This window comes from Pseudopipra pipra, chromosome 11 (genome assembly GCF_036250125.1).
Source record: "Pseudopipra pipra isolate bDixPip1 chromosome 11, bDixPip1.hap1, whole genome shotgun sequence".
Lineage (NCBI taxonomy): Eukaryota > Metazoa > Chordata > Aves > Passeriformes > Pipridae > Pseudopipra > Pseudopipra pipra.
In genome coordinates, this window is record NC_087559.1 from 21,949,788 (window position 1) to 21,971,001 (window position 21,214).

Consider the following 21,214-nt stretch of genomic DNA (forward strand, 5'->3'; position numbering starts at 1 on the left):
GGGATGGGACAAGTGGCTGCAAACAAGGAAGAGGCAGCAGTGCTTCCTCCAGCACCAGTGTTGCTTTATTCCTGCTCAGAGTGGATCCAAGTCATGTGAAATGAAAATGTGGTTCTTCTGCACTGGCAGTAGGGGAGCTCACAGGGAATACCCTGGCAAGCAGAGAGGGCTTTCTAGGCACTGTTAGTGCTTGGAAATTGGATGTATAAGTATCTGCTGCTTGGACTCTGGTTACAGGGATCTATGCAGTTGGAAGGTGGTTTCTGTCTTGGAAACCTGAACAAGCTGTTTTTAACTCCCTGAGCTCCAGTTTCTGAAGAGGACCTTGATAGTGTTTATGGTGGGCTTTCTGATTTCCCCAAGATCCTCATTTGCACCGACTGATTTCCCCACAAAATACTTTTGCCTGAAGTGTTTGGCATATTAAATGGTCATTTTACTAATTTTGTTGACATGGAATCCTGGCTTAAATTTGAGCAGTGGTCATTTCCCTACAGTTTTGTAAGGATATAAAATGTAGCTGAAGGTATAAATGAAGCACAACACTTAATTGCTTCTAGTAGAGGGAGCCCAAGCCAGTTTGACAAGGGACACTTGCTCTCTGGATTCTCCTGCCAGAAAAACTTAACTTTAGGGGAAAAGGGTTGCATACAGAGTAGGTGTAAAACTTGTTGCCCAAGGTTGCCTTCTGTCAGGTTAAACAATGAAAAATAATTCTCTCTAAAGACAGAAAAAGAGAAGTTGGATGGGTATGGATGGCAGAGATAGGAGAAGTGTGGGAGTAGAGCAAGACAGAAATGAAGGTAACAATCCAAACTATCCATTGCTGCCTAAAGCTTCTTCAGCATCTGGGAAGGAATCTGGTATTTAGTGCAGTTTATGTGTCAAGAGCAGATAAAGGAAAAAATCAAGCTGAAAACATCCTGGAGGACCTGAGGGAAGATTTTGTTTTGCAGATTTTGTGAATTATTTGCTCTGGCTGCTGTCCAGCTCAGTCTATTTATCTTGTACTCCAAGTGGCCTCATATCTGCCCTGCTCAGAGCTTTAGTGGGACTAATTCAGTTCCATTCTCACCTTTCTACTGATGCTTCAAGATATTCCTTATGAAATAAACCAAAGCTGAGATTGTAAAAGTTTGTGAGTACTGAGGTTTGTTCTATATTTAGGCAAAGAAAGTGTATTTTTGCAGCTGCTTAAGGACCTTGGCTCTCCTCTTGTATCATATTCTCCAAAGGACAATATTGGCCAGTTCTGCAATTTGAGTTTGATTGGTTTGAAGTGTTCTTGGAAAAAAGCAGTATGGATTATTGCTCAGCTGACCTGTGCTGATGGTGAATATTGAAAATCACTTCTACAGAATGTTCAAAAGTCAGTGTCTTTTCCTGGCCAGAAATTTGTCTGTGACAGAAGGAGATGGGGAGAACTTAGGAAAGCTTTTAAAGACTCCTGGGCATTTGTAGACCTGGGCAGAGTGCTGAATTTTCTTTTTCTGTGTGATATTTTTGCTCCACATGGAAGGCAACATGTTCAGTATTCCTTAGCATGTCTTGTGTGTGAAGTGTGATAAACCACTTCATGTTGACGAGCTGTTCTGGATTGGAATCATTATAACAGAAAAGGTTTTAGAGAGTAAAAGTGAGTTATTGAACCAGCCTGATAACATGGGCAAAATAATTTACAAGCAGCGAGGCATAGATCTTCTGTTAGAGAGAACAAAGGCATGAAGTGATGTTAAAACTGAACTCAGTGTTTATCTTTTTATTTTCTTCTTTTTTAACCTAAATATAACTTCATGAGGTTGTTCTCTACGTAATTTTTATTTTCTAAAATACAGGCCTTTTCTGCTTGACATTTGTGTGGAATTAATTCTGCCTTCTAAAACTGCTTTGTTCTTTTTGGTACTGCTCTGTGAAATGAGACTTCTGTGAGTCCTGCATTCCCCTCTGCTTTTGAGGTCCTGATACAGGGGATAAAAATAGTTTTAAGGCAGTTTAATGCCAGTGCTTGTGCTGGGGTTGCATTCATTCAGGGAACTAAAAGCATCCCAAAGAGAGGAGGAAACAGTCTCCTGGTTTGTTCTTGAGCCCTGCACAGAAACTGGGCTGAAGGCAATACTATACAACAGTTGGGTCACATTAAAGAAAGTATATTCCAGCTCAGCATGGGAGGGAAGGAGGAGGGTTCAGAGATGGTATGAAATGTAAAATAAATGATCATCATCTTGTAGAGACAAAGCTTAGAACGTTCTTCAAGATTCAGAATGACCAAAAAAGTGCTGGGGATGAAATAGTTATGCATAAACACCTCCAGTATTTGTATGAAAACTTGCAACAATTTCCAAGGCTCAGTGGATTAGATTAAGTTTAGGTCACTGTTAGGGCCACCAGCTGCAAAACAGGCACAGATGAAAAATGACCCAGTGATTGTGTGGACATCCTTCCATATGATTCTGATTTATAATCAGAATTTTTGGAAGCTGAAGACATTACCTCTATTTCTTGTATTTATGAAAAAGGAAGAGTCCTTTTATCAGTTACTGTGTTATAAATGAATAAAGTGCATTTTAAAAATCAGGCACAGTATTAAACAGCAGTCCAGCTGTGGTTAACAAATGTGAATGATCCCTGGAGGAACAGCCCTGTCTGCTTGCCCAGACCCCTCTGGAGCTCATGTTCTCCTGAACTTTGCTGTATATCACCAGTTATATCCTGACACAAAGCCAGCCTACTGCAGCTTATTGAAATTTCTTAGAATTCCTTCCTGAATTGGCATTAGTTCTTTATGACAACACCATCATTTGTGGAGAGCTGTTACTCTGTCCACAGGGACACTCGAGGCAGGGCTCTGAGCGTCAGGGGCCTGATACAGATATTTTACATCAGATTTCCTGTCATCTGCTCCTCATGTCCCTTGTACATCTGCTTTACTCTGTGTCTGTGGCTCATCTTCATATTTACCTGCTTTTCCTTGTCTTGTGCTTTTATAAGAAAGGGGAAGGTTAATTTATTCTTTTTTTTTCTGTGTAGAAGATGAATTTATGCAATGAATTATAAGATTATTATGTGTTTTTCTTTTAAATTAATTGGGTTGTTAGAAATGTAAATTTTGGATGAAATACTTTAAAACATCAGATGATAAATGTTTGTATTTGTGGAGTTCCATAACTTGCAATACACACAATTTGGCTTATAGCTGGAAAGTTCATACCCCTGCAGCAGTGCTGGGAAAGGATTGTGAAATCTCTTCAGTGTATACTTTTTTTGGTTAAAAATATAACATGTTCTCCTTTCCTGCTTTTCAGGTAGGAAATGCCTATGTTTATTACTTGCAATGATCAAACTGAGAAACAAAGAAGGAAATGGATACATATTGTAAAAGTGGAATGTGAATAAATTAAACTAAGAAAACATGAACTGTAAACCATCTGTTTTCTATAAAGAACTCTTTGCTAATCCACATAACTTTTATTATCAGAATACTGAAGTAAGTATCTCAAAAAGTAACTTCAAAAACATGGGAAAAGGCAAAATATATTCCTACTCTTTTGAGGCTAAAGGAAGAAATGGAGACAGTTGGATTAAATAACTAAATGCAATTATTTATCTTCCTTTATTTTTATTTTTTACAATAACCTCTTGTGGCTGGTGCTTCTACTGAATTGCTAATGGAGACACTGAGTTGTGAACCAGATCAGGCTTTGCTTCTGTATTTTCTGATTCTGCTGTAAATAAGCTCATTAAGCTGTTTGATGCTTGTTAGATCTTGCTGCTACTGATGAAATAAATAAGATTTTAATACATGTTTAGTTCGTAGTTTACGAATCTATTTTCTTCTTAAAACCACTAAATACTATTCTGAAACTAAATACCAGAGCAAACATGAAGCAAGGATGTTTTGCTACCAAAATCTGGTGCTTGTGTGGTGGTATAATTGGAATCAGCCCTAAAGGCCAGTGTGACCTGTCTGCAGTCCTGAATCCAGCAAGGGCCATGAGCAGATGCTTTGGGAAGAGTGGGAACAGGACAGTCAGGTAGGATCCTTGTCTCATCCTGTCTTCAGATGTTCTTCCATTCTCCAGCTATTTTCAGATCAGCTCTTTTGTACCTACTGTGCTTTGTTTAACAACCTGGAATGGATCTCTGCCAAGAAATACAATTACCTGTGCAGTCTTCTCTTGAAACACATGTAAAACTGCTGCTGTGTCCTCGGGAGCTCAGTTTAAGGGCTGACTTTTCACTGCTGCAAATGTCTGTTGTCCTGTTGGTACCTGGGCCATATCCCCTGATGGCTCCTTGCCCCTGTCCCGGAGCAGCTGATTCCTGGATCCATGCTGTCTGTGCAGCTCCTAATTTTGTGGGGATCTTCTGCAACTCCTCTTAGGAATTTCTTTGCTGAGCTGGTGAGTGCCTTCTGTGCTGTTTAGATAGAAGCCATTCCTTACCTTTGGTGGCCTCGTTACCTTTCTGAGCTCCTTTTCTAATCATGCCATATGCAATTACACCAACTACCTGAGGGTTTGGAAATCAATAATTTGATTAATGTCTGGGTGAATCACAGATTTACAGTGGTGCCTTGATGTCTCTTGTTTTCTCTTTCTCTCTAGTTACTCTACATTTGAGTTAGCTGCTGGGTACCAAGCCAGTGTTTTTCATTGAACCACCTACTGAACTACTTGAGTCTTGCTCCTGAGTGGTGGCAATGAGGTCACACTTCCATCTTTTCCTTGGCTATCACTTCTCATTTAACAGTGATGAGTTTCATTGGCTGTTTTAGCATCCCAAGGTCTTGTTGCAGTCACTCATCAATCCTCCCTGCTCAGCCTGGTTTGTCCATCTCTTGCAAGTATTTTAAATTGAATAAATTCCAGCAAAGCTCCCACCAGTGGGATCCCTCCACAGTAAGAACTGACTGTTTATTCTTCCTTAAAAACCTCTCAGAAATTTTTATAGGCAATTTGGAGCAGGACCTCCCTTTTCCACATCCTTCATGATTCCTTCAGAGAACTCTGAGATTTGCAAGGGCAGAGCATCATGGCTTTTACAGAAGCCATTCCCAGTCTTACCAGAGCAAACTCTATTCAGCTCAATATCCATGAATTCTGTTCTTTGTTAGGAATTCCTCTTTCTCCAAAGCTGGCAAGTCTTTAGTTCCATAATCACCCTAAAATCCTTCTGGAAGAACAGTGTCCTATTTGCCACAGATGAGAGATGATAATATTAATTGAAAGAAAAGTGAATTACAATGGTTCTGTTTGTAATACAATTTTCATGTCCCATTTGAAGGAGTTAAATATAATAAGACTCAAATGAGTTAAATGTCATAAGCTCTAAAGCTTTCAATAACTGTCAGTTTGACTTTAAAAAATGTATATAACTAGTTGCTTCAAAGTTCATATCTTTAATTCTACTTTAAAACTAAAGCTAAGCTTTGCTTGAGAGATGATTTTAAAAAGCAGGAAGTTTGTGGTAGAAGATATAATATTCAAACTATAGAAGGATAGTGTCCTTTTTTTAAAGCTGAGCAAACCTTTCAAAAAAGCCTCTATTTTAGCCTGCATTTTGTGCACCATTCACTTAAAACTTGAAATAGCTGAAAGGTTCCCTAAGGTTCATATACTCCATGTTTATATTGATAAAGCTATAAAGCTATAAATATATCTAAATTTGTACATATTTTAATGAGTATGCATATGTTCCTTGTTCATGAGCCAGAGGTTGATAAATGTTAATAAACATGTTTTAAGAAAGAGGAAGACAAGGTTATATTCATGGGCTTAAAGTGAATCTTTATGTTAAAAAATGTGTCATTAGGTATTTCCATTTTCTTAAAAATTGTTTCATCAGAAACCAAAATATATGAAGGTGGGCTTCAAAAAATAACTGACACTGTAAGAGAAAAAAAACCAAACCTGTGTTACTTCATAGAAACACTGGTGCAAATCTGCTCACGTACTTTTTGTAGCTTTTAGAGTTTTCATATACTTAAAGTACAGTGTAAAATTGGTAGTATGGATCTTTTGCTTGCATTCTTTTTTTTTCCTGTTGAAAATGGTGATTCTCCCTCACAGGTAACAAAGCATTAATGGGGAAAAAGTGCTGAAAAATGAAGAAGGAAAAAAAAGCAATAAAGTGCTCTATAGTGTTATCTTACCCTGTAGTTATTTGGATCTGTTTCTAGGCATAAGACACCAAAAAAATCTACATAACTCAAGGATTATACAGTATTTCAGGTTACTTAAAGCAGTTTTAATTGTACTTTGAAGCAGAATGTAGCTCACTGCTATTAGCTTTGCAGAGGGACAGTCTAAAATATTAGTTAAAAAAACCTGGAATGTTTCTATTTGTGCCTGTTCTACCTGACTAACAATTCTAATAAGATTATATTACAGTTTTATATGTCTTCTGAAGTAGCATGGGCTAAAGCACAGGTAAAATGTAGATGCTAATGGTTCAGTTCTGTTAATACTCATACTCATACCTCTCCCTAGATTCTAAGAGTGTGATGAAAGGTTGTGTATTGCCTATGTTACTAATAAGCTGAAATATCATTTGAAAGATTGTGATAGTTGAGGTACAGACAGAGAAGTAAATATTATAATACACCTTGTCAGGACACTTAAAACATAGAATGGGGAATAGAATTTTTGAGATTGATTTTCTTGTCCAGTTAGAAACTGGAAGAAGAAACATCTGTATTTCTGGAGGATGTGGAGGAACCTTGTGAAAGTATTCTTGTGACCTTCCCCTCCTGTCCTGCTCTCTGGTGTGTCTGTTTTCCTCTGCTCTCAGCAGCAGGATGCAGAGCTGGGAGGATTTTTGCCCTTAACTATTTGTTCCTATAGAGTATGACATTCATGTGTGTTTTAGGCATTTTGCAGTTTAGAACACAGAAGATTTTCAGGTCAGTTTTCTTCAGCTTAGGCTGCTCCCCCAAGGGTGAGCCCACCATCAACCCAGGTGTGTATCAGACTTTTTCTGATGTCAGGCAAGTGCTCTTTGTTCCTGCTGCTCTGGTTTTCACTACCCCAATAAGAGGACACTTCCCTACTCTAAATCTGACCTCCACACATCCATATTAAACATCCCAGACTACCCAATTGTTCTAGAGTGGCTATGAATGACCCCCACCTAAGGAAAACTTTCCCTGTACACTCATTAACAATCCCTTCAGTGAAAGTAAGGATAGAAGTAGTTGTTGTCTTGTGCTTCGTGATCTTCTTCGGTGTCTTGACTGTGCGTTTCCTGATTGTCTTCTGCTTCCTGGTATTCCTCTGGGGTCAGGAACCGCCGGAACACCGGTGTTCGGAGCCGGGTCGGCTTGTTGAGAGTCACATTTTGTTCTCCGTAGTAGATGGTTCTGATGAGGGGGAAGCAGAAGAAGGCATAGCTGCTGATCGGGCTCGTCAGCTTGTTCTGGTCCACGCGGATGTAGGTCAGCTGGTGGATGTTCAGTGGGTCCAGAGCTGGGCACATCAAAGTGACGTTTATGTCTGAAAGAGAGCGAAAAATCTGAATTCAAACGCAGAAATTTAAGACCTGTTGTAAAAGCGAAACTCACGTTTTGAAATTGAAAAGGGAAAAGATTTTTGCGCAGTAATATTGTTTTTGCGTTTTAAATCAGTTTTGTAAATGGCAGTGATGGCAGTTTTGGGGTTTACAGACTATAAGGTTGTGGAGTAAAAAAAAGAAAAAATATGAATACCACTACAGTTTGTAATTAGTATTTTATGTGAATGAAATGGTTTTGGAATTCCTTTTGTCTGTATGTTTTTATCAGTTGCCACATCAGAAGCAATTTTCAAAAAGTTTTTAGCTTGTTCTATGAAAAACTGGTATTAAATTTTACAAGGAATTGCAAATTAGGGGTAAACTGAAAAATCAAATCCTCTCTAATTTCACCAGTTTGGTCTCAAATGACTGAGGATGTGTTTACAATGCATCCTGAAGAAGATGGGATGACATTCTCCCTGCATTCCTCCCACAACCAGTGCCAAAATCCCCTAAGTTTTCTGCTTTTAAAGAATTTTATCCATCAACCTACTTTCAAGTTCATTGCCTTCAATATACAAGTGCTGCAAACTTCTTGGAATATAGAACACTTGTTTCAGTTTGTTGTGTCCAAGGTTAAGCTCCAGGAGGTTGGGCAGGTTAAAGGTGTTGCGTGGAATGTCCTGCAGGTTATTGTGGGACATTCTCAGAGCAATGATTCTGGGGAGTCTGTGGAAATAGTTTTCTGGAATATAAGAAATGGAGTTATTTTCAAGAGAGAGGTGCATAAGTGATGGCGGCAGCCCGGGAGGCATAGTCTGTAACTTGTTGTTGCATAAGTTGAGCTGCAGTAGATTTTTCATGTTGGAAAAGGGTCTGTCTTTGAGTACTGAGTCATCAAGGAAGTTACTGCAGAGGTCCAGCGTGGTGATGTTGGGTAACCCCCCCAGTGCATCCCCAGGTAGCCGGGCAATCTTATTGAAGCCAAGGAGGAGTCTCTCTAGAGAGCTGGGCAGCGGGAATGGAAACTCTTCTAACTCATTGTGTTGCAAATAAAGCTGCACTAAGCTTGAAAGTTTGGCAAAAACCCCCTGGTCAATCATGTGGAATTTAATTTTGTTGTAGCTGAGGTTGATTTCCCTCACAAAGGTGACATTGGTGAATGGTGCTGCAGGCACAGCTTCGATGTCGTTGTTCTGCAGGTAAAGCTGTTGGACGTGACCAGGGATGTTTGGAATTGTCTTCAGGTTCCGATGGTCACAGTACATGGACAAGGGGAAAGCTGGGGGGCAAAAACATTCCCTGGCACACTCAACTGGGAAAGGAAAGCGAGGAACTTCAGCTTGTGTGTTCGGGTTAAAATAATATGGAGTTTGATGGTCTGGCTCCTCATAGTCATCCTCAAAATCATAATCTTCGTACTGACAAACGACCAAAGCAGCCCAGAGGAGGGGAAAGATTGATTGGCTCAGAATCCCCATATTTAAATTCATATGTTGTGACCTGTTGATGAGAAGGAAAATTAAGTTTTAGATAATCATAAAGTAAATTACGTGTAAGTTTAACTTTTAAAAAGCAGCAATACGTGATGAAGTCAGTAGAACAGTGCATTTCTTTGGCAATGCTGTCAGTGCCATTATTCACAGAACCAAGTTTTGATCTGTACCTTTCAAGAAAAAAATGCATAAACAAATTCATTGTACTTGAAGTAAAAAGAAGTTTTCTGGTCTGACTTCAGACAAGGAACAGCTTTCTACATGTCCTGTGCCTGGTACTGAAGGACACCAGTTGGGAGTGTTAAACAATCCCAGTCTTCATTCCTGTCTCACTTTAATTTACTGCAGAGTTGCAGAAGGGTTTTTTATGAAGTGGTGTAACTGAGGTTTGTGTTGGACAGTGGGTTAAGCATCAGCCTTATAACTCAGTTTTAAATGGGTGCAGATGGAATTCCTGAGTAACTTTCTTCCTCAGACCTTTAGAAAGACAGCGGTACCCTACTTATACACCTATATTTGTAGGTATTTGTAGGTATTTGTAGGTACCCTAATTATACCCATTACCCATAATACCCTAATTAGACACATTTTTGTAAAGGCATTTGTTACCCTCACTCTGGTGCATAGCCAATGTCACACAGGTGTTTGGAAGTGACTTTGTAGAATCACAGTCATGGAATGGTTTAGGGTGGAAGGGACCTTAAAGCCCATCTCCTTCCAGCCCCTGCCATGGGCAGAGACACCTTGCACTAGCCCAGGCTGCTCCAAGCCCCATCCAACCTGGCCTTGGACACTCCCAGGGATAGGGCAGCCACTTGCTGCTCAAGTGTTTCCATCTCCAGCAGCAGATTAGATCAGCCTCGACTTTCTCTTGGAGATCTTCAGGGGTGGAATTCCAGCATCTCTCTAAATAACCCAAGGTAGTGCTGTACTACCCTCCTTGTGAAAAAACTGCTTGTCTTACTAAGCATCCAAACCATGGCTTGTGTCTATTGTTTTTGTTTTTAAACAAAGTTATTTTTGTTAAAAATATATGTCCTGGACTAAGGTGAGGTAATCCCAGGATTGTTTCTATAAACAGAACATTGAAATAGATTGGAAATATTGTATATTACATAAAATAGAAATTTATGTGGCTTTGGGGATTGTATGTTCTGTGGCATTTTATGTTGGTTTTCTATTATTTTCCACAAAACATGGCTGACTTACTACTGTGTGTTAATAATGATAAAAATGGGATTTTTCCATTCCCATAACTTAGTTAAATCCAATACACTTCAACCATTGTCTGCACATCACAAAAAATCTTCCTAGTCTTCCTGTGCTTCTCTAATCCTATGTTCTCTATAGATGTGAACTACTTGGCCTTCAAAGTACCCTTCTGAGGTGAAACCCTGATGCTGTGAAAGACAAATCATTTTGCAAAGCCAGACTAACATTGTAGAGCACTTTATGCAGTCAGAGGAACTCTGTTCTTTGGCAGAATAAGCAGTTGTGAGTCATGTCAGGCTGTTCAACCTAAACAACAGCAGATGAGTCAAAATGTAACACTGCAGGTCAAAGCACATAAACCATGGAAAAGTTTTAGAGGCTTTGCTCAGTATGGGATGAGAACCCTGAGGCAGAGAGAGGAAAGCAGATATTCTCAGGGGTTTGTATAATGACATCCATGTTTCTTATTCAAGGGACTCTGTTTTCTTGATACTCTTAATATTTGGTTACTGAACTCTGTCAGTAACAAAGGAGATGAGACTTAGAAATTCTAATTTCCTATGATTCCTAGTGGTCATTGCCTAATGCATGATGTATTCTATGAATTGAACAAGAGAGAGAGAATTCTAAGAAAAAAAAAGTAGTAACAAACTTGTGGTATTAATGTATCCTTGTAATCTGGTGTGACCCAGAACCTGTGTGTGCCAAAGGCTGTGTGGAATCTTGTGTCATGGTCAAACTTGCATTTTTAACTTTGTATTTGAGTGCTCCTGCAGTCAAATTCCATAACTGATTAAAACCTTAAAACCAGGTTTGAGTGGAGTCAGTTGTTTGGAAGCCTGTTGTAGGTAGGTCTCTAGCAAAGCCAGGGGCTCCATATCCCTGTGGCATCATCAGATGTCTGAGCTCAGCTAAGCACCCAACAAAGGCACAGAGAGCAGCCTCCCACTGCACACACTGGGAATGCTCTGTGCTGACAAACTGAGCAGGCACTGGCTGGGCTGAGAGGCAATACTGTGCTGCAGGAGCAATCCATTGGGTGCTGGATTTCAGGCAGAGCATATCAGGAGAACATCTCATCTAATCAGTGTGGTAAAATCTGTCTCTGAATCCTGTAACTCCATTCTGGTTTTGTGAACAGACCCTTCCACAATCTGTCCCCCGTGCCCATTTCACACTCTTGGTTTCCTTTTGATTCCTGTGACCCCCTTTCTTCAGTTGCAGTCCAGAACTTGACCTTCACCTTCCAGTTCCATCCTCCCAGCATTTTTACTGCATGTCACAAAATTTCCAATTAATAATTCTGGTTCTCAGTGCCACAGCTGTCCTAAGAAACCAGGAGGAACAACCAAGGAAAGTCTGCTCAGTTTGGGAAAACCCTTTCTTAGACCTTTGTGGATTGATCCACTTGCCATGTGGATGGTGTAAAGAGAACTACCATCATGTCAGATGGAAGGATAAATAATAGGTACCAAAATCTCCCAGTGGATTGGTGAAGAAACTGGTATTTGGGGGGAATTCTTTGTGCCTTGGCTATCGGAGAGTATATCTGATAAATACTAGAACAGTATGTACTCAAATAGTAACTGTCCTGCCAGTCTTGCACTGAGATACCAACACTTCAGGAGATATTTCTAAGAACTTAACCTTAAAACAGTCATGGCAGGGGAAACTTGCTAACAGGAGATGCAAGTCAGATGCACTCAATATGATAAACCACATACTTAGAGCTGAAAACAGAAAGTCTTAAAAGCACAATTCTCTCCCATCTGTAACGAACTCAGAGCTTAGGAACTGTATTTGTAAGTAGCTTAGGCTACAAATTATAGAACATGCACCAATCACTCCTTACTGAAAAAATAACACAATCAGTTCATTTTATTCCTGCTTACCAAGAAAACTTACTCTTTGGAAGTCGGTGAAGTTGTAGAGGGCGGCAAGTTATTGTGCTGGTGAAATCATCTGAGACTTCGCCTAGTGCAGCTGGAGGAACAAAAGATCTGTCTAAGCCATATTTTGTGGTGAGGAGCCTTGTGGGAAGGCAACACAAAATAACAGCCTTGGCCCCTCTTCTGATTTGCCAGTAAAATAAAAAAAAAAAAGTGCTTTGTGCCACATCATCAGTTGCTGTAGATGCTGTGTCGTAAGGCTGTGAAGCAATTTGTCCTTTTGTTAAAATCACAATAATTTGCAAGATTCTTTCAGTGTTACCAGTTCCCATAAAAAAAAAAAAAAAGAGAGAATAAGACTTCAGAAATGATTACAGAGGTTATTAGTTCATCAGTTCAGCTGCAGTGATTCAGTTCTGTGAAAGGTTTGTCCTCTGAGGGTGAAGTTAAGAAACAGTAAAAAAAAATTAACCTTACCAAAATTGAGGGGAAAATGTGCCATAGAAGAGCTCTTAAAAACATCTTCCATTTTTCTCTCCCTATTCTATATGTCCTGTCTCCTTCCTGCAAAGGACTTGTGCTATGCAGTGCTGTCAGAGTGGTGGTGGTAAAGTTAAGGATTCACAGGGAGTTTCCAACATCTTTTTTGCTGAGTCGTGTAGAGAGAGCACAAATCTTACGAAAAGGGCAAGTGTGACATGAGACAAAACCCATTTTACTCAAGAAAAATATTTTTCATACCTTTTAAGAGGAATTAAAGAAAAAAGGCACAGTTATCTGTATGATACTTAAATAACTGTGATATATGCAAAAAAATGGAGAAAATGGACAGGTTTTGTGTGAAGTGGTTTAAGTGTTTGATTTATCCAAAGCATTTAATTATGTTTTTGGTTTGGTAGAATAATTAAGTTATTTCCAAATCTAATCAAAAGAAAGAATCTAGTTCTTAAAGATGTTTCTTAAAAAGTGCCTTAGAGGTATCATATTTTAAAAAATAATGCAATACTAAGTTTCTTTTTTTTGACTTTGAGCTTTGTGACTCTGATTTGCTCGACCTTTTCAAGTTTCTTCTTTAACACTGAGAACAGGAACATGGTTAAGAAGATAAATCTTACCTGATTCTAAAATTGGGGATATAAAGAAAAGAACCAGAAGTCATGCCCAAAATACTATTGTAGGAGTTGGCAATACTGGAACTAAACTAAAGCAGTCATGTATTTATGTAGAGAATACAGAATACAAGAGAGAGGTTGAAAGAGAGAAATTAAAGCTCCATAATCCTTGATTAACAGTACCATAAATAGCTGAATGGCTACATTGTACCACTAACCCCAAGAAATACTAAAAAAAAGAGTAATTTTTGAAATAATTAGGATACATTCAGAACAAGTAATTAAAAACCCCACCAAGTTTGTTTTGCCCAGTTAGTAAAATGTTATTGGCTGCTACAAACTTTGGGTATTTTTTAAACACAAGACAAAAAACATGTTACAGATTCTTGGAAGCATTGTTCTATTAACAGTTCTAAACAAAATATATGTAAAATTTAAAACTATTTTATCTAAAGATAAAACTTAGAGTTTTAATTCCATACCTGATATTTTTCTTAATGTTTCCTAGTACTGATTGTGTCCAAAAGGCTCTTAAGGTATTAAGAGAGTTAAGATCTCCTGGTGCATTTAAAAATCCATGGTGGCAGTGAAGGAGAGTCAGTCCTTTTGAGAAACCGTGGTAAAGCTCTTGATTTAAAGCACTTTGAGCTGCAGAAGATGATGCAGCTCTGGCCATGGGATATATTAAGATTCAGTTCCTGTTTTGTTGCCTGAGCTGTCTTGGAGACAAACAAGTCTATACTTTGTGATCTTGGTCAAGCTGTGTGGTTTGATCTGGTGTTTCATTTGAGGTGTGGTAGGAATTTCCTTACAAGGAGGATAATGAGAGGGTTAAATTTAGCATCATTCACATAAGACATTTTGTTTCAAAGACTGAACATTTTTTAAATTTTCAATGTTTTGGTTTCTAGTTTCAGAACATATTTCATAGAGACTTATTTTTACCATTGAATTTGTGAACTTTTTTATGCAGTTGTGATGCAGAGCTGGATGTCTGTCAGTGTAGCAGTCAGGGTTGGCTTCAAGATCATTTATTTTCTTAAACCAAACTTGGATGGATCCTTTTAATAGATTAAAATCTTTAGAATTTTGCCATCTCCATTAACTGTGTTCAGTTTAGGAGACTTGACAGCTTTTTCAGGTTTGTTTTGGGACTGAAGGCATAAGGAAGAGGTCTGTTATAGTATTTAATGCATTTAGTTTAGTTTAGCTAGTTGAGTACAGTCAACCTAACACATTTGAGATAGCCAAATTTTAGCCAAATATTCATAGAACAAAGTAGAGAAGGTCACCAGTGACATTGAGGTGAAGGGACTAGCCCTGATAATAAGAAGGTATGAATTACACTACTTGGCCTTTTCCTTATATTCACTGGTTTAAATTCTTAGGGGGGGGTTGTGTTTGTTGGGTTTTTCTTGGTGAGGTTTTTTCCTTTCCCTCCCAAACTTAATATATGAAGCCTAGAGAAAGGAGAAAAAAAAAAAGATGCATCTTGTTTATAGAGAATTAAAGGAACTGATATGAAGCCAAGCTGCTGAAATTAGACCTGAGGACTGTCTTGTACACATAATTTTGCTAGAATTAGGAAGCTCTTCAGCAGAGTGATTGCACTGCAGAAAAGTCAAATATAATGAGGAACTGGGAATTGTAATTCGGTTCCCTGTAAAGCCTGGGGGTTTCTGAAATAGGAAACAGCCTTAGGCTCGTGTCATCCCCTGGGCTGCCCTCCAAGGTTGGGCTGTAGGCACAGAAGCTCGTTGCATCCCAATTTCTAGGTGGTAACTGGCAATCCCCAAAGCTGTCAGACCACCTGCAACCTCTGTGAGTCCTGTAGATGGTCTGCAAAGGCACTTCTTGTCCCTGCCATCACCAGAAGTAACTGAGTGGCAACTGAACAGTGGCTGCTGGATTTATTTATCCTGGGCAGGATCTGAACTGCAGTGCAGAGCTCAGCAAATCAAGATACTCAGCTGCTTGTTCCTGCAGAGTCTCCAGCCCAGCCAGAGCCCTCAGTTAAGAACAACCCTTCCAGGCTTCATGTTAGTCTGGTCTTCAGTGGAAAGCCATTCCAGGAGCTTTGTGAATATGTGTCCCTGTGTGAATGTGTGTTTTTAAAGGAAAAGGTTGTGGAAAAGGGGCCATCAAATCATATCAGTAGTCCTGCAGAGCTGAGACAGGAACTAATCCCTTGAAAAGAGCAAAGGAAGGCAGAGCTGTGCCATGTGTGGGGCTTTGCTGTTGCCTCTGACCTGACCCTTGGTGTGTGGTCTCTCCTAATTTCCCATTTAGTAGGTGGTATTTCAAGGTCAAAACTCTGGCAACTCACTTCTTGTGCAGCCCTTTTTAAGTGTTTTGCTCTGTTTTGCTAAGAGCTCCTGGGAAGAACATGTTGAGCAACTGAAAACAGTTGAGCTTATTGACCTTGTACCATGGGAATTAATATAATCCCATTGGCAGCTGTTGAGTAACTTCTGCTAATGAACAGTAATACACTGAATTTTTAGAGCTGAATGTACTAGAAGCATCCAGAAGCAATACTTTAGGGAGCCCTGGTCTCATTAAATGGCTGTTTAAACATCTGCATGAACACGTGCAGGGAGCAATTGGCATTGCAAAAGCAGAGTATCAAGTCTCCTGGCACGTTCAGGCTTGTAATACTGAAACTTTCTGAATGGAAGGGTGAGTGGGAGGTTTTTTGCAATGACAGTATCAATTTGCAGTAATTGATTTGGAGAGACTGACAGAAGAGGAGGGTTGTAACATTTTTCTGAATGCATTGCTGCGTTAGAAACCTTAGAAGATTGTAATACCAAAGCAGTAGTTTTACAATAATATTATTAATACTACTGGGAAGAGTTGCTTTTTTTTAAATAGATGGATTTTACTTTCTAGAGCAGAGGCTTTTAAATAGTCCTCAGCATATAATGTTTCTCCTAACACAGTATCATAAACAATCAATACTGGAATAATAAGACAAGTTTTAAATTCATGCAAGCAATATTATCTGCTGCAAGTAGTGTCTAGTTACTCTAAAATACCCTGAAAATCTCTGCTGAGGAGAGTCACTGTTGTCAGCTGACACTTATATTTTTAGTAATGGAATAGCTTATTTAATAAATATGCTTTGCTTTATACTTTGTATTTTTATACTGCTTGCTTTGGCTGTTCCAAGACAGATGACTTTGGGCTGTATTTTTGTCCCTCATGGGGTTCTGCTGAACTGGAGATTGTGTGTCACTGATTACACCAATATAATATGGGAATGTCTGCCTGTTCTTGCAACTGTTTACTGGTGCAGATATATTCATTTTCTTGAGGCATCATTAGCAGTTGGGCCTCAAACTTGAACAGAGCCTTTATTTTGCCTGATTTGTGCTCTATATAAAATTATATAAATGATCATAGTATGTGGCAGGTGTCTTGCACTCACTAATAAATATTGTAAATAAAATTAAAGGAACATTGTGTTTTGTAAGGGAGGAAAGTGAGGAAGGCAACACAGCTGAATGTCTGTTCCAAAACCAGGCACTTCTACTCCTTTCAAACAGAACTGCTGCCTTCAGGGCCCTAAGCTGAGAGATACCTAAAAGAGATAATGTGAATTCTACTCTACCATAACAGTTTGTATCAATACCTTATTCATCACCTTCTTTCATCCATTCATAGCTAAGGACTTTCTGCAGTTTTGGTAAAAGAACAGGAAAATGTGCCTGCAACTTCAGATTGTTCCCAGGTTTGTATCCAGTCTGCAAATCATATGCTTATAAGGGGTTTTTTTAGGCACTTTCAGGCAAGGTTGAGGAGTAGTTGTCTAAGTGATTTGCCAAAGAATTCCTGAAGGATCATGCTTAGGAAAATGTTTTGCATTAGCAGAGATTTTCCCTTGTACGTGATGGAAAGTGCTTCCTATTTGCTCTTTTGAGTGTGTTTAAGAGTGAAGGTCCTTGCTTGGACAATGACTATAGAATGTGTTTCTTTTCTTAAATATCTATTGCTCTAGAAATGTTCAAACAAATACAACTGTCCAGCCTGGTGCTGCAGAGGATTTTGCCAGGCAGCCTTTCAGCTCTGTCCAATAGTCTGGAAACTGGGCATCAGCCTTAAACTGCATCTTAATTTTTAATATCCTATCTTTCTTATAAAGAATAAATCCTCTCCTTTTAGCACAAGACCTTGTGGTACCACAGCCAGCATTGCATTTATGGCCTGCAGTCCATTATTTCTGCAGCCAAAGTCTGTGACTTGGAGACTTTCACAGAAACTCCAGGTGTCATTCATTGATACCCTGGCATATTGTCCTATAAGGAAAAAAGTATCTCCTCCAGTTACTCTCCATTTTTATCTCCATTTTGTTTGGATTTTGTTTTATATTAACAGTGTTATGGGAGAGATGCTTGTCCATGCACTTGTATTCTGCCTGATGTGTAAAATAAATGTCTTTTGATTTATGGCAGTTAATCAAGTGAGAAGTGTTTCTCTGTGGTTTGAATAATTTGTAAGTCACAGCCTCTTCTTGACAGAGCTGAGAGAGAGGGTCTCATTTTTATTCAGTCACTGTGGCTGGAAGTCTTCTGCTTCTTCTGTTCTGAGATCCTTCAAGGGTCTTATGGTGAGGACCTGAGGTTGGTTCACCCTTGAATCAGCATTCCCAGAATCACAGAATGCTTTGGGCTGGAAGGGACCTTACAGACCATCCCATTCCACCTCCTGCCATGGGCAGGGACACCTTCCACTAGCCCAGGTTGCTCCAAGCCCCATCCAACCTGGCCTTGAACACTTTCATGGATGGGACAGGCACAGCTGCTCTGGACAGCCTGTTACTTGTCATTTCATTCAGAAAGGGGAGTTGATCTTGGCATTAGTTACAGATCTTCTGTGGTAATAAGACAAGTGTCCTTGTTGCCTTCTGTCCTGCTTCTGACACTTTCTTTTGCCTTGTCCTATGACTTTTTGAAGAGTGGAGTTAATGCCTGCAACTATTTGTAGCCAGAATATAAACATCCATAATGCTTTTGTTTTAAAAAAATCAATTATTAAAAGAATCCTAACTGGATCTTAGTGAGGGGATGGCATGAAACCAGTGCTTTGAGTGATTAGATTAAACTTTAGCAAAGCTGAGCTGATAGGGTGGCTGCCTTTGAAATGTCAGTACTCCATATGACTGCAGGACAGCTGTCCAGAACTCCCTTCCCATCTTTGCCAAACACTTCCCTTGGTGCTGAAACCTCTCAATGAGTCTGTGTGTCACGAAAGCAGCCCCAGAGAGGGGACTGGGGTAGGTGTTCAGGAGGGCTAATGGGTGAACTAGATACTGGTTCACCCCCAGTGAAATGTTTGAGTGGAAAAGTCCTTTCAGAAAGACAGAGCAGTTAGTTTATGAAGCGACTGCACATCTAACAGATGTGTTTTCCATGCTTGCATTTTCTCCTCTTCTCAGGTTCCTGTGCTTTCTGATTTTGGGAGGGAACTGTGGGAAGCAGACATACATTCCCCTCTCTGTGCTGAGCACAAGGCACTCGTGGCAGTGTTCATCCATAATACACAGAGTTGCTAAGGCAAAGCATTCCTGAAACAGGAGCCATGAAATATTGCCTTACACACGTGTGCTCCACTGGAACGTGCTCCAGGGACACAGCACACAGCTTTGTAGTTAGCATGGTAAGAAACATTTTCTATTTTTAAAATACTCACTGTGCTTGTGACTTTTTATCATCAATAACAGTACAAGGTTTTTATAAAGAGTAACTACTTTTTTCTTCTGTTCATGTGTGGGATGGAAGTTAGAAGGATGTTGAAGACTGGGTTTAGATCAGACTTTGCCGAAATAAAGGATTGTGAGTTTGTAAATGCTAATTGTTAACTGTAGTGCTGACATGACAAATAAGGGGTCTCTTGGCATGTTGCTTTATAGCTGTGGCAGGGTGAGGTTTTAAGTATGTTTTCTTCTGCACAGCGTCACAACAGACTTTATCTTCATGTTAAATGTGCCAGATTTACAGGCCTCTAAATGGGAGCAGAGTGTGTTGGGGAAAACATATTTGCTACCAGTTTAGGTAGGTGTTTGCACAGAACATAACTTCTAAAAGTACCCTGATTCTTTTATCTCAAACCTTATCATATTACATGAAGGCTCTGCTGGTTGCTGTTAAAGAACAGCATCGTGCAGTTATGGAATATATACAAAGTATACTGTTGTACTGACATTTACTGTTGCTCTGTTTCTGAAAGTTATTTGACTTTCTTTTTCTATGTTAGCAATTTTATAAATGGAGTTAAATAAAAGTTCCTTTTTGCCCTGTGAAATGTAGGATTCGAGAAAATGAAATATTAGAAATAATAATTTAAAGGAGGGTAACATCTAAATGGAAGTTGTATGTATTAGCTTAAAATATAAATTAAAAATATGCATTCCAAAAAGCCAAGTAGGCTTTAATGAAATTATTAATTTCTAGCTATTAAACACCAACTTTTTCTTGAGCAAGTAATAATTATCTTGCATCACAGTATTGCTGCTGGAGAAATGTTGCTTTTATTGTTGTTGCAGAATACTGGATTATTATATCACTCCCTGAATTTAAGCATCTTCTCATGAGGTTAATACATAAGTGGTTTCTTTGCTTTCTTCATGCTAAAAAATTAGGCCCTTTGACTGATCTGTGAGTCACTTGTTCAGTCAGTTCCTTGTTTTGCCCTGGAGAAAAGAAAGAAGATAGAACTGACAGAAGAAGAATAATGTGGTGTCTGGATCTTCTTGGTGCCCCAAATAGGATATAAATTTTGGTAAAATAGTATCTTTTAGAATGGCAGCCCGGTTTTCTTTTCCACAACTGGAAAAGAACTCCACTTAACAGGAGTTAATGTGTTATGTAAAGAGCATTTCTGAAAGGAAAATATTTTCATTGGTCTTTATATCTAAAAAGCTCTTGGAAATACCACAAGCTGAAGAATTAAGAGGCAAGTCCGTTCTTGTGGCCGTGTCTCGCTCCCACTCTGTCCCTCTGGAAATTTTACATCCTTTGGCAACCTGTCAGCAGGAGATTTTTTCCATTCTTAGCAGAGAATGTAACTCCATAACAGTTCCTGCAAATGTCATTGTGGAGGGAGAAGATGAATTTCGGTGTTGCCCCCCTGGCTCTGCCAGGAACCTTGGGGGAGGTGTGGGAGGTACCAGTGCAACGAGCCCGGGCAGAGGGGGCTGTGTAGTGGGGCTGCTCTGCTGCATCCAGGCTTGTGGAATTCCTGCTGCTGCACAGGGAGTTTATGGCAAGACTCAGCCGTGTGTGCAGATGTGTGAGATTCTCATCAAAACTGTCCACAGCCCTGCTGGGCCAGAAATCTCATCGGCTTCAGGTTTCTCCTGGGCAAGAATTGGAGTCAGAAAACGTGTTGGTGCCCAGGGAAGCCTGGCTGGGTGCTGTGCCCCCTGCAGTCACAGCAGCACAATGGTTAAACCCAGGCTCACATTGTTCACTTGGACTGTTCATGTTTTGTAGGAAAAGCTGCAGCAAGTCTGGCTGTTGGCAGCACGTCCCGTTGAGCCAATCTTTTACTGGCTCCCACGAGCTTGGAGAAACATCCCAGCTCAGTTCAAAATATTGATTACTTTTGCAAGTCTTTGAAATATCCTGAAAGCCTTTCTGTTTGTTTAATACTTAACATTGTCTTCCATTTCACGTGATTCATCAAGGATGGAGGGTAAATCTTGCATTTATCTTAGCAGATAACTTAGACAGTGGTATGTGATACGTGGCATTTGGAATTAGAGTCAGATTTTCATTTACTCCAGGACTTTTCCATATGTTTCCTATTAGCAGCTTTGTTCTCAAACCTCTAGTCTCCCCAGAAAGGAGGGGGGAAAAAAGTCTCAACACAAACCCAAAAAACAATGTTAAATTCTAAACATTGAGGAAAACATAGGCTTCAGAACATGGTTTCATTATTTTTAGTTAACTATTGCTTTTATTATCATGTTGCTGTTAAATTCTGATCAAAATGAAATGAAAATATTAATTTCTGT

General features: G+C 39.4%; 2 protein-coding genes across 4 annotated transcripts in view; one reads left to right on the forward strand and one right to left on the reverse strand.

Moving 5' to 3' along the window:
* Positions 1 to 21,214, forward strand: part of CENPP (centromere protein P) — a 127,006-nt gene that overhangs the window by 28,459 nt on the left and 77,333 nt on the right. The gene's annotated exons all lie outside the window — the stretch shown is intronic.
* On the reverse strand, positions 3,505 to 12,274 carry OMD (osteomodulin). 2 transcript variants are annotated; one of them, XR_010433593.1, is made up of 4 exons: positions 12,102 to 12,274; positions 8,042 to 8,991; positions 4,510 to 7,490; positions 3,505 to 3,696 (listed from the first exon to the last, which is right to left on the reverse strand). XR_010433593.1 is itself a non-coding variant. In XM_064668180.1 (3 exons), exons 2-3 carry the CDS (start codon positions 8,979 to 8,981, stop codon positions 7,168 to 7,170), a joined length of 1,263 nt encoding a protein of 420 aa, XP_064524250.1. In that variant the 5' UTR covers positions 8,982 to 8,991; positions 12,102 to 12,274; the 3' UTR covers positions 3,505 to 7,167. The 2 variants fall into 2 exon arrangements, 1 of the variants encoding a protein (XP_064524250.1); XM_064668180.1 differs by having other exon boundaries at positions 3,505 to 7,490.

What these genes read in the sequence shown, in the direction of transcription:
- OMD (XM_064668180.1), bottom strand. Translation starts at nt 8,981, where the DNA reads ATGAATTTAAATATGGGGATTCTGAGCCAATCAATCTTTCCCCTCCTC. An exon ending in TGAAGGCAATGAACTTGAAA is followed by an intron (nt 7,491 to 8,041) that starts GTAGGTTGATGG and finishes GCTCTCTTTCAG; the next exon opens with ACATAAACGTCACTTTGATG.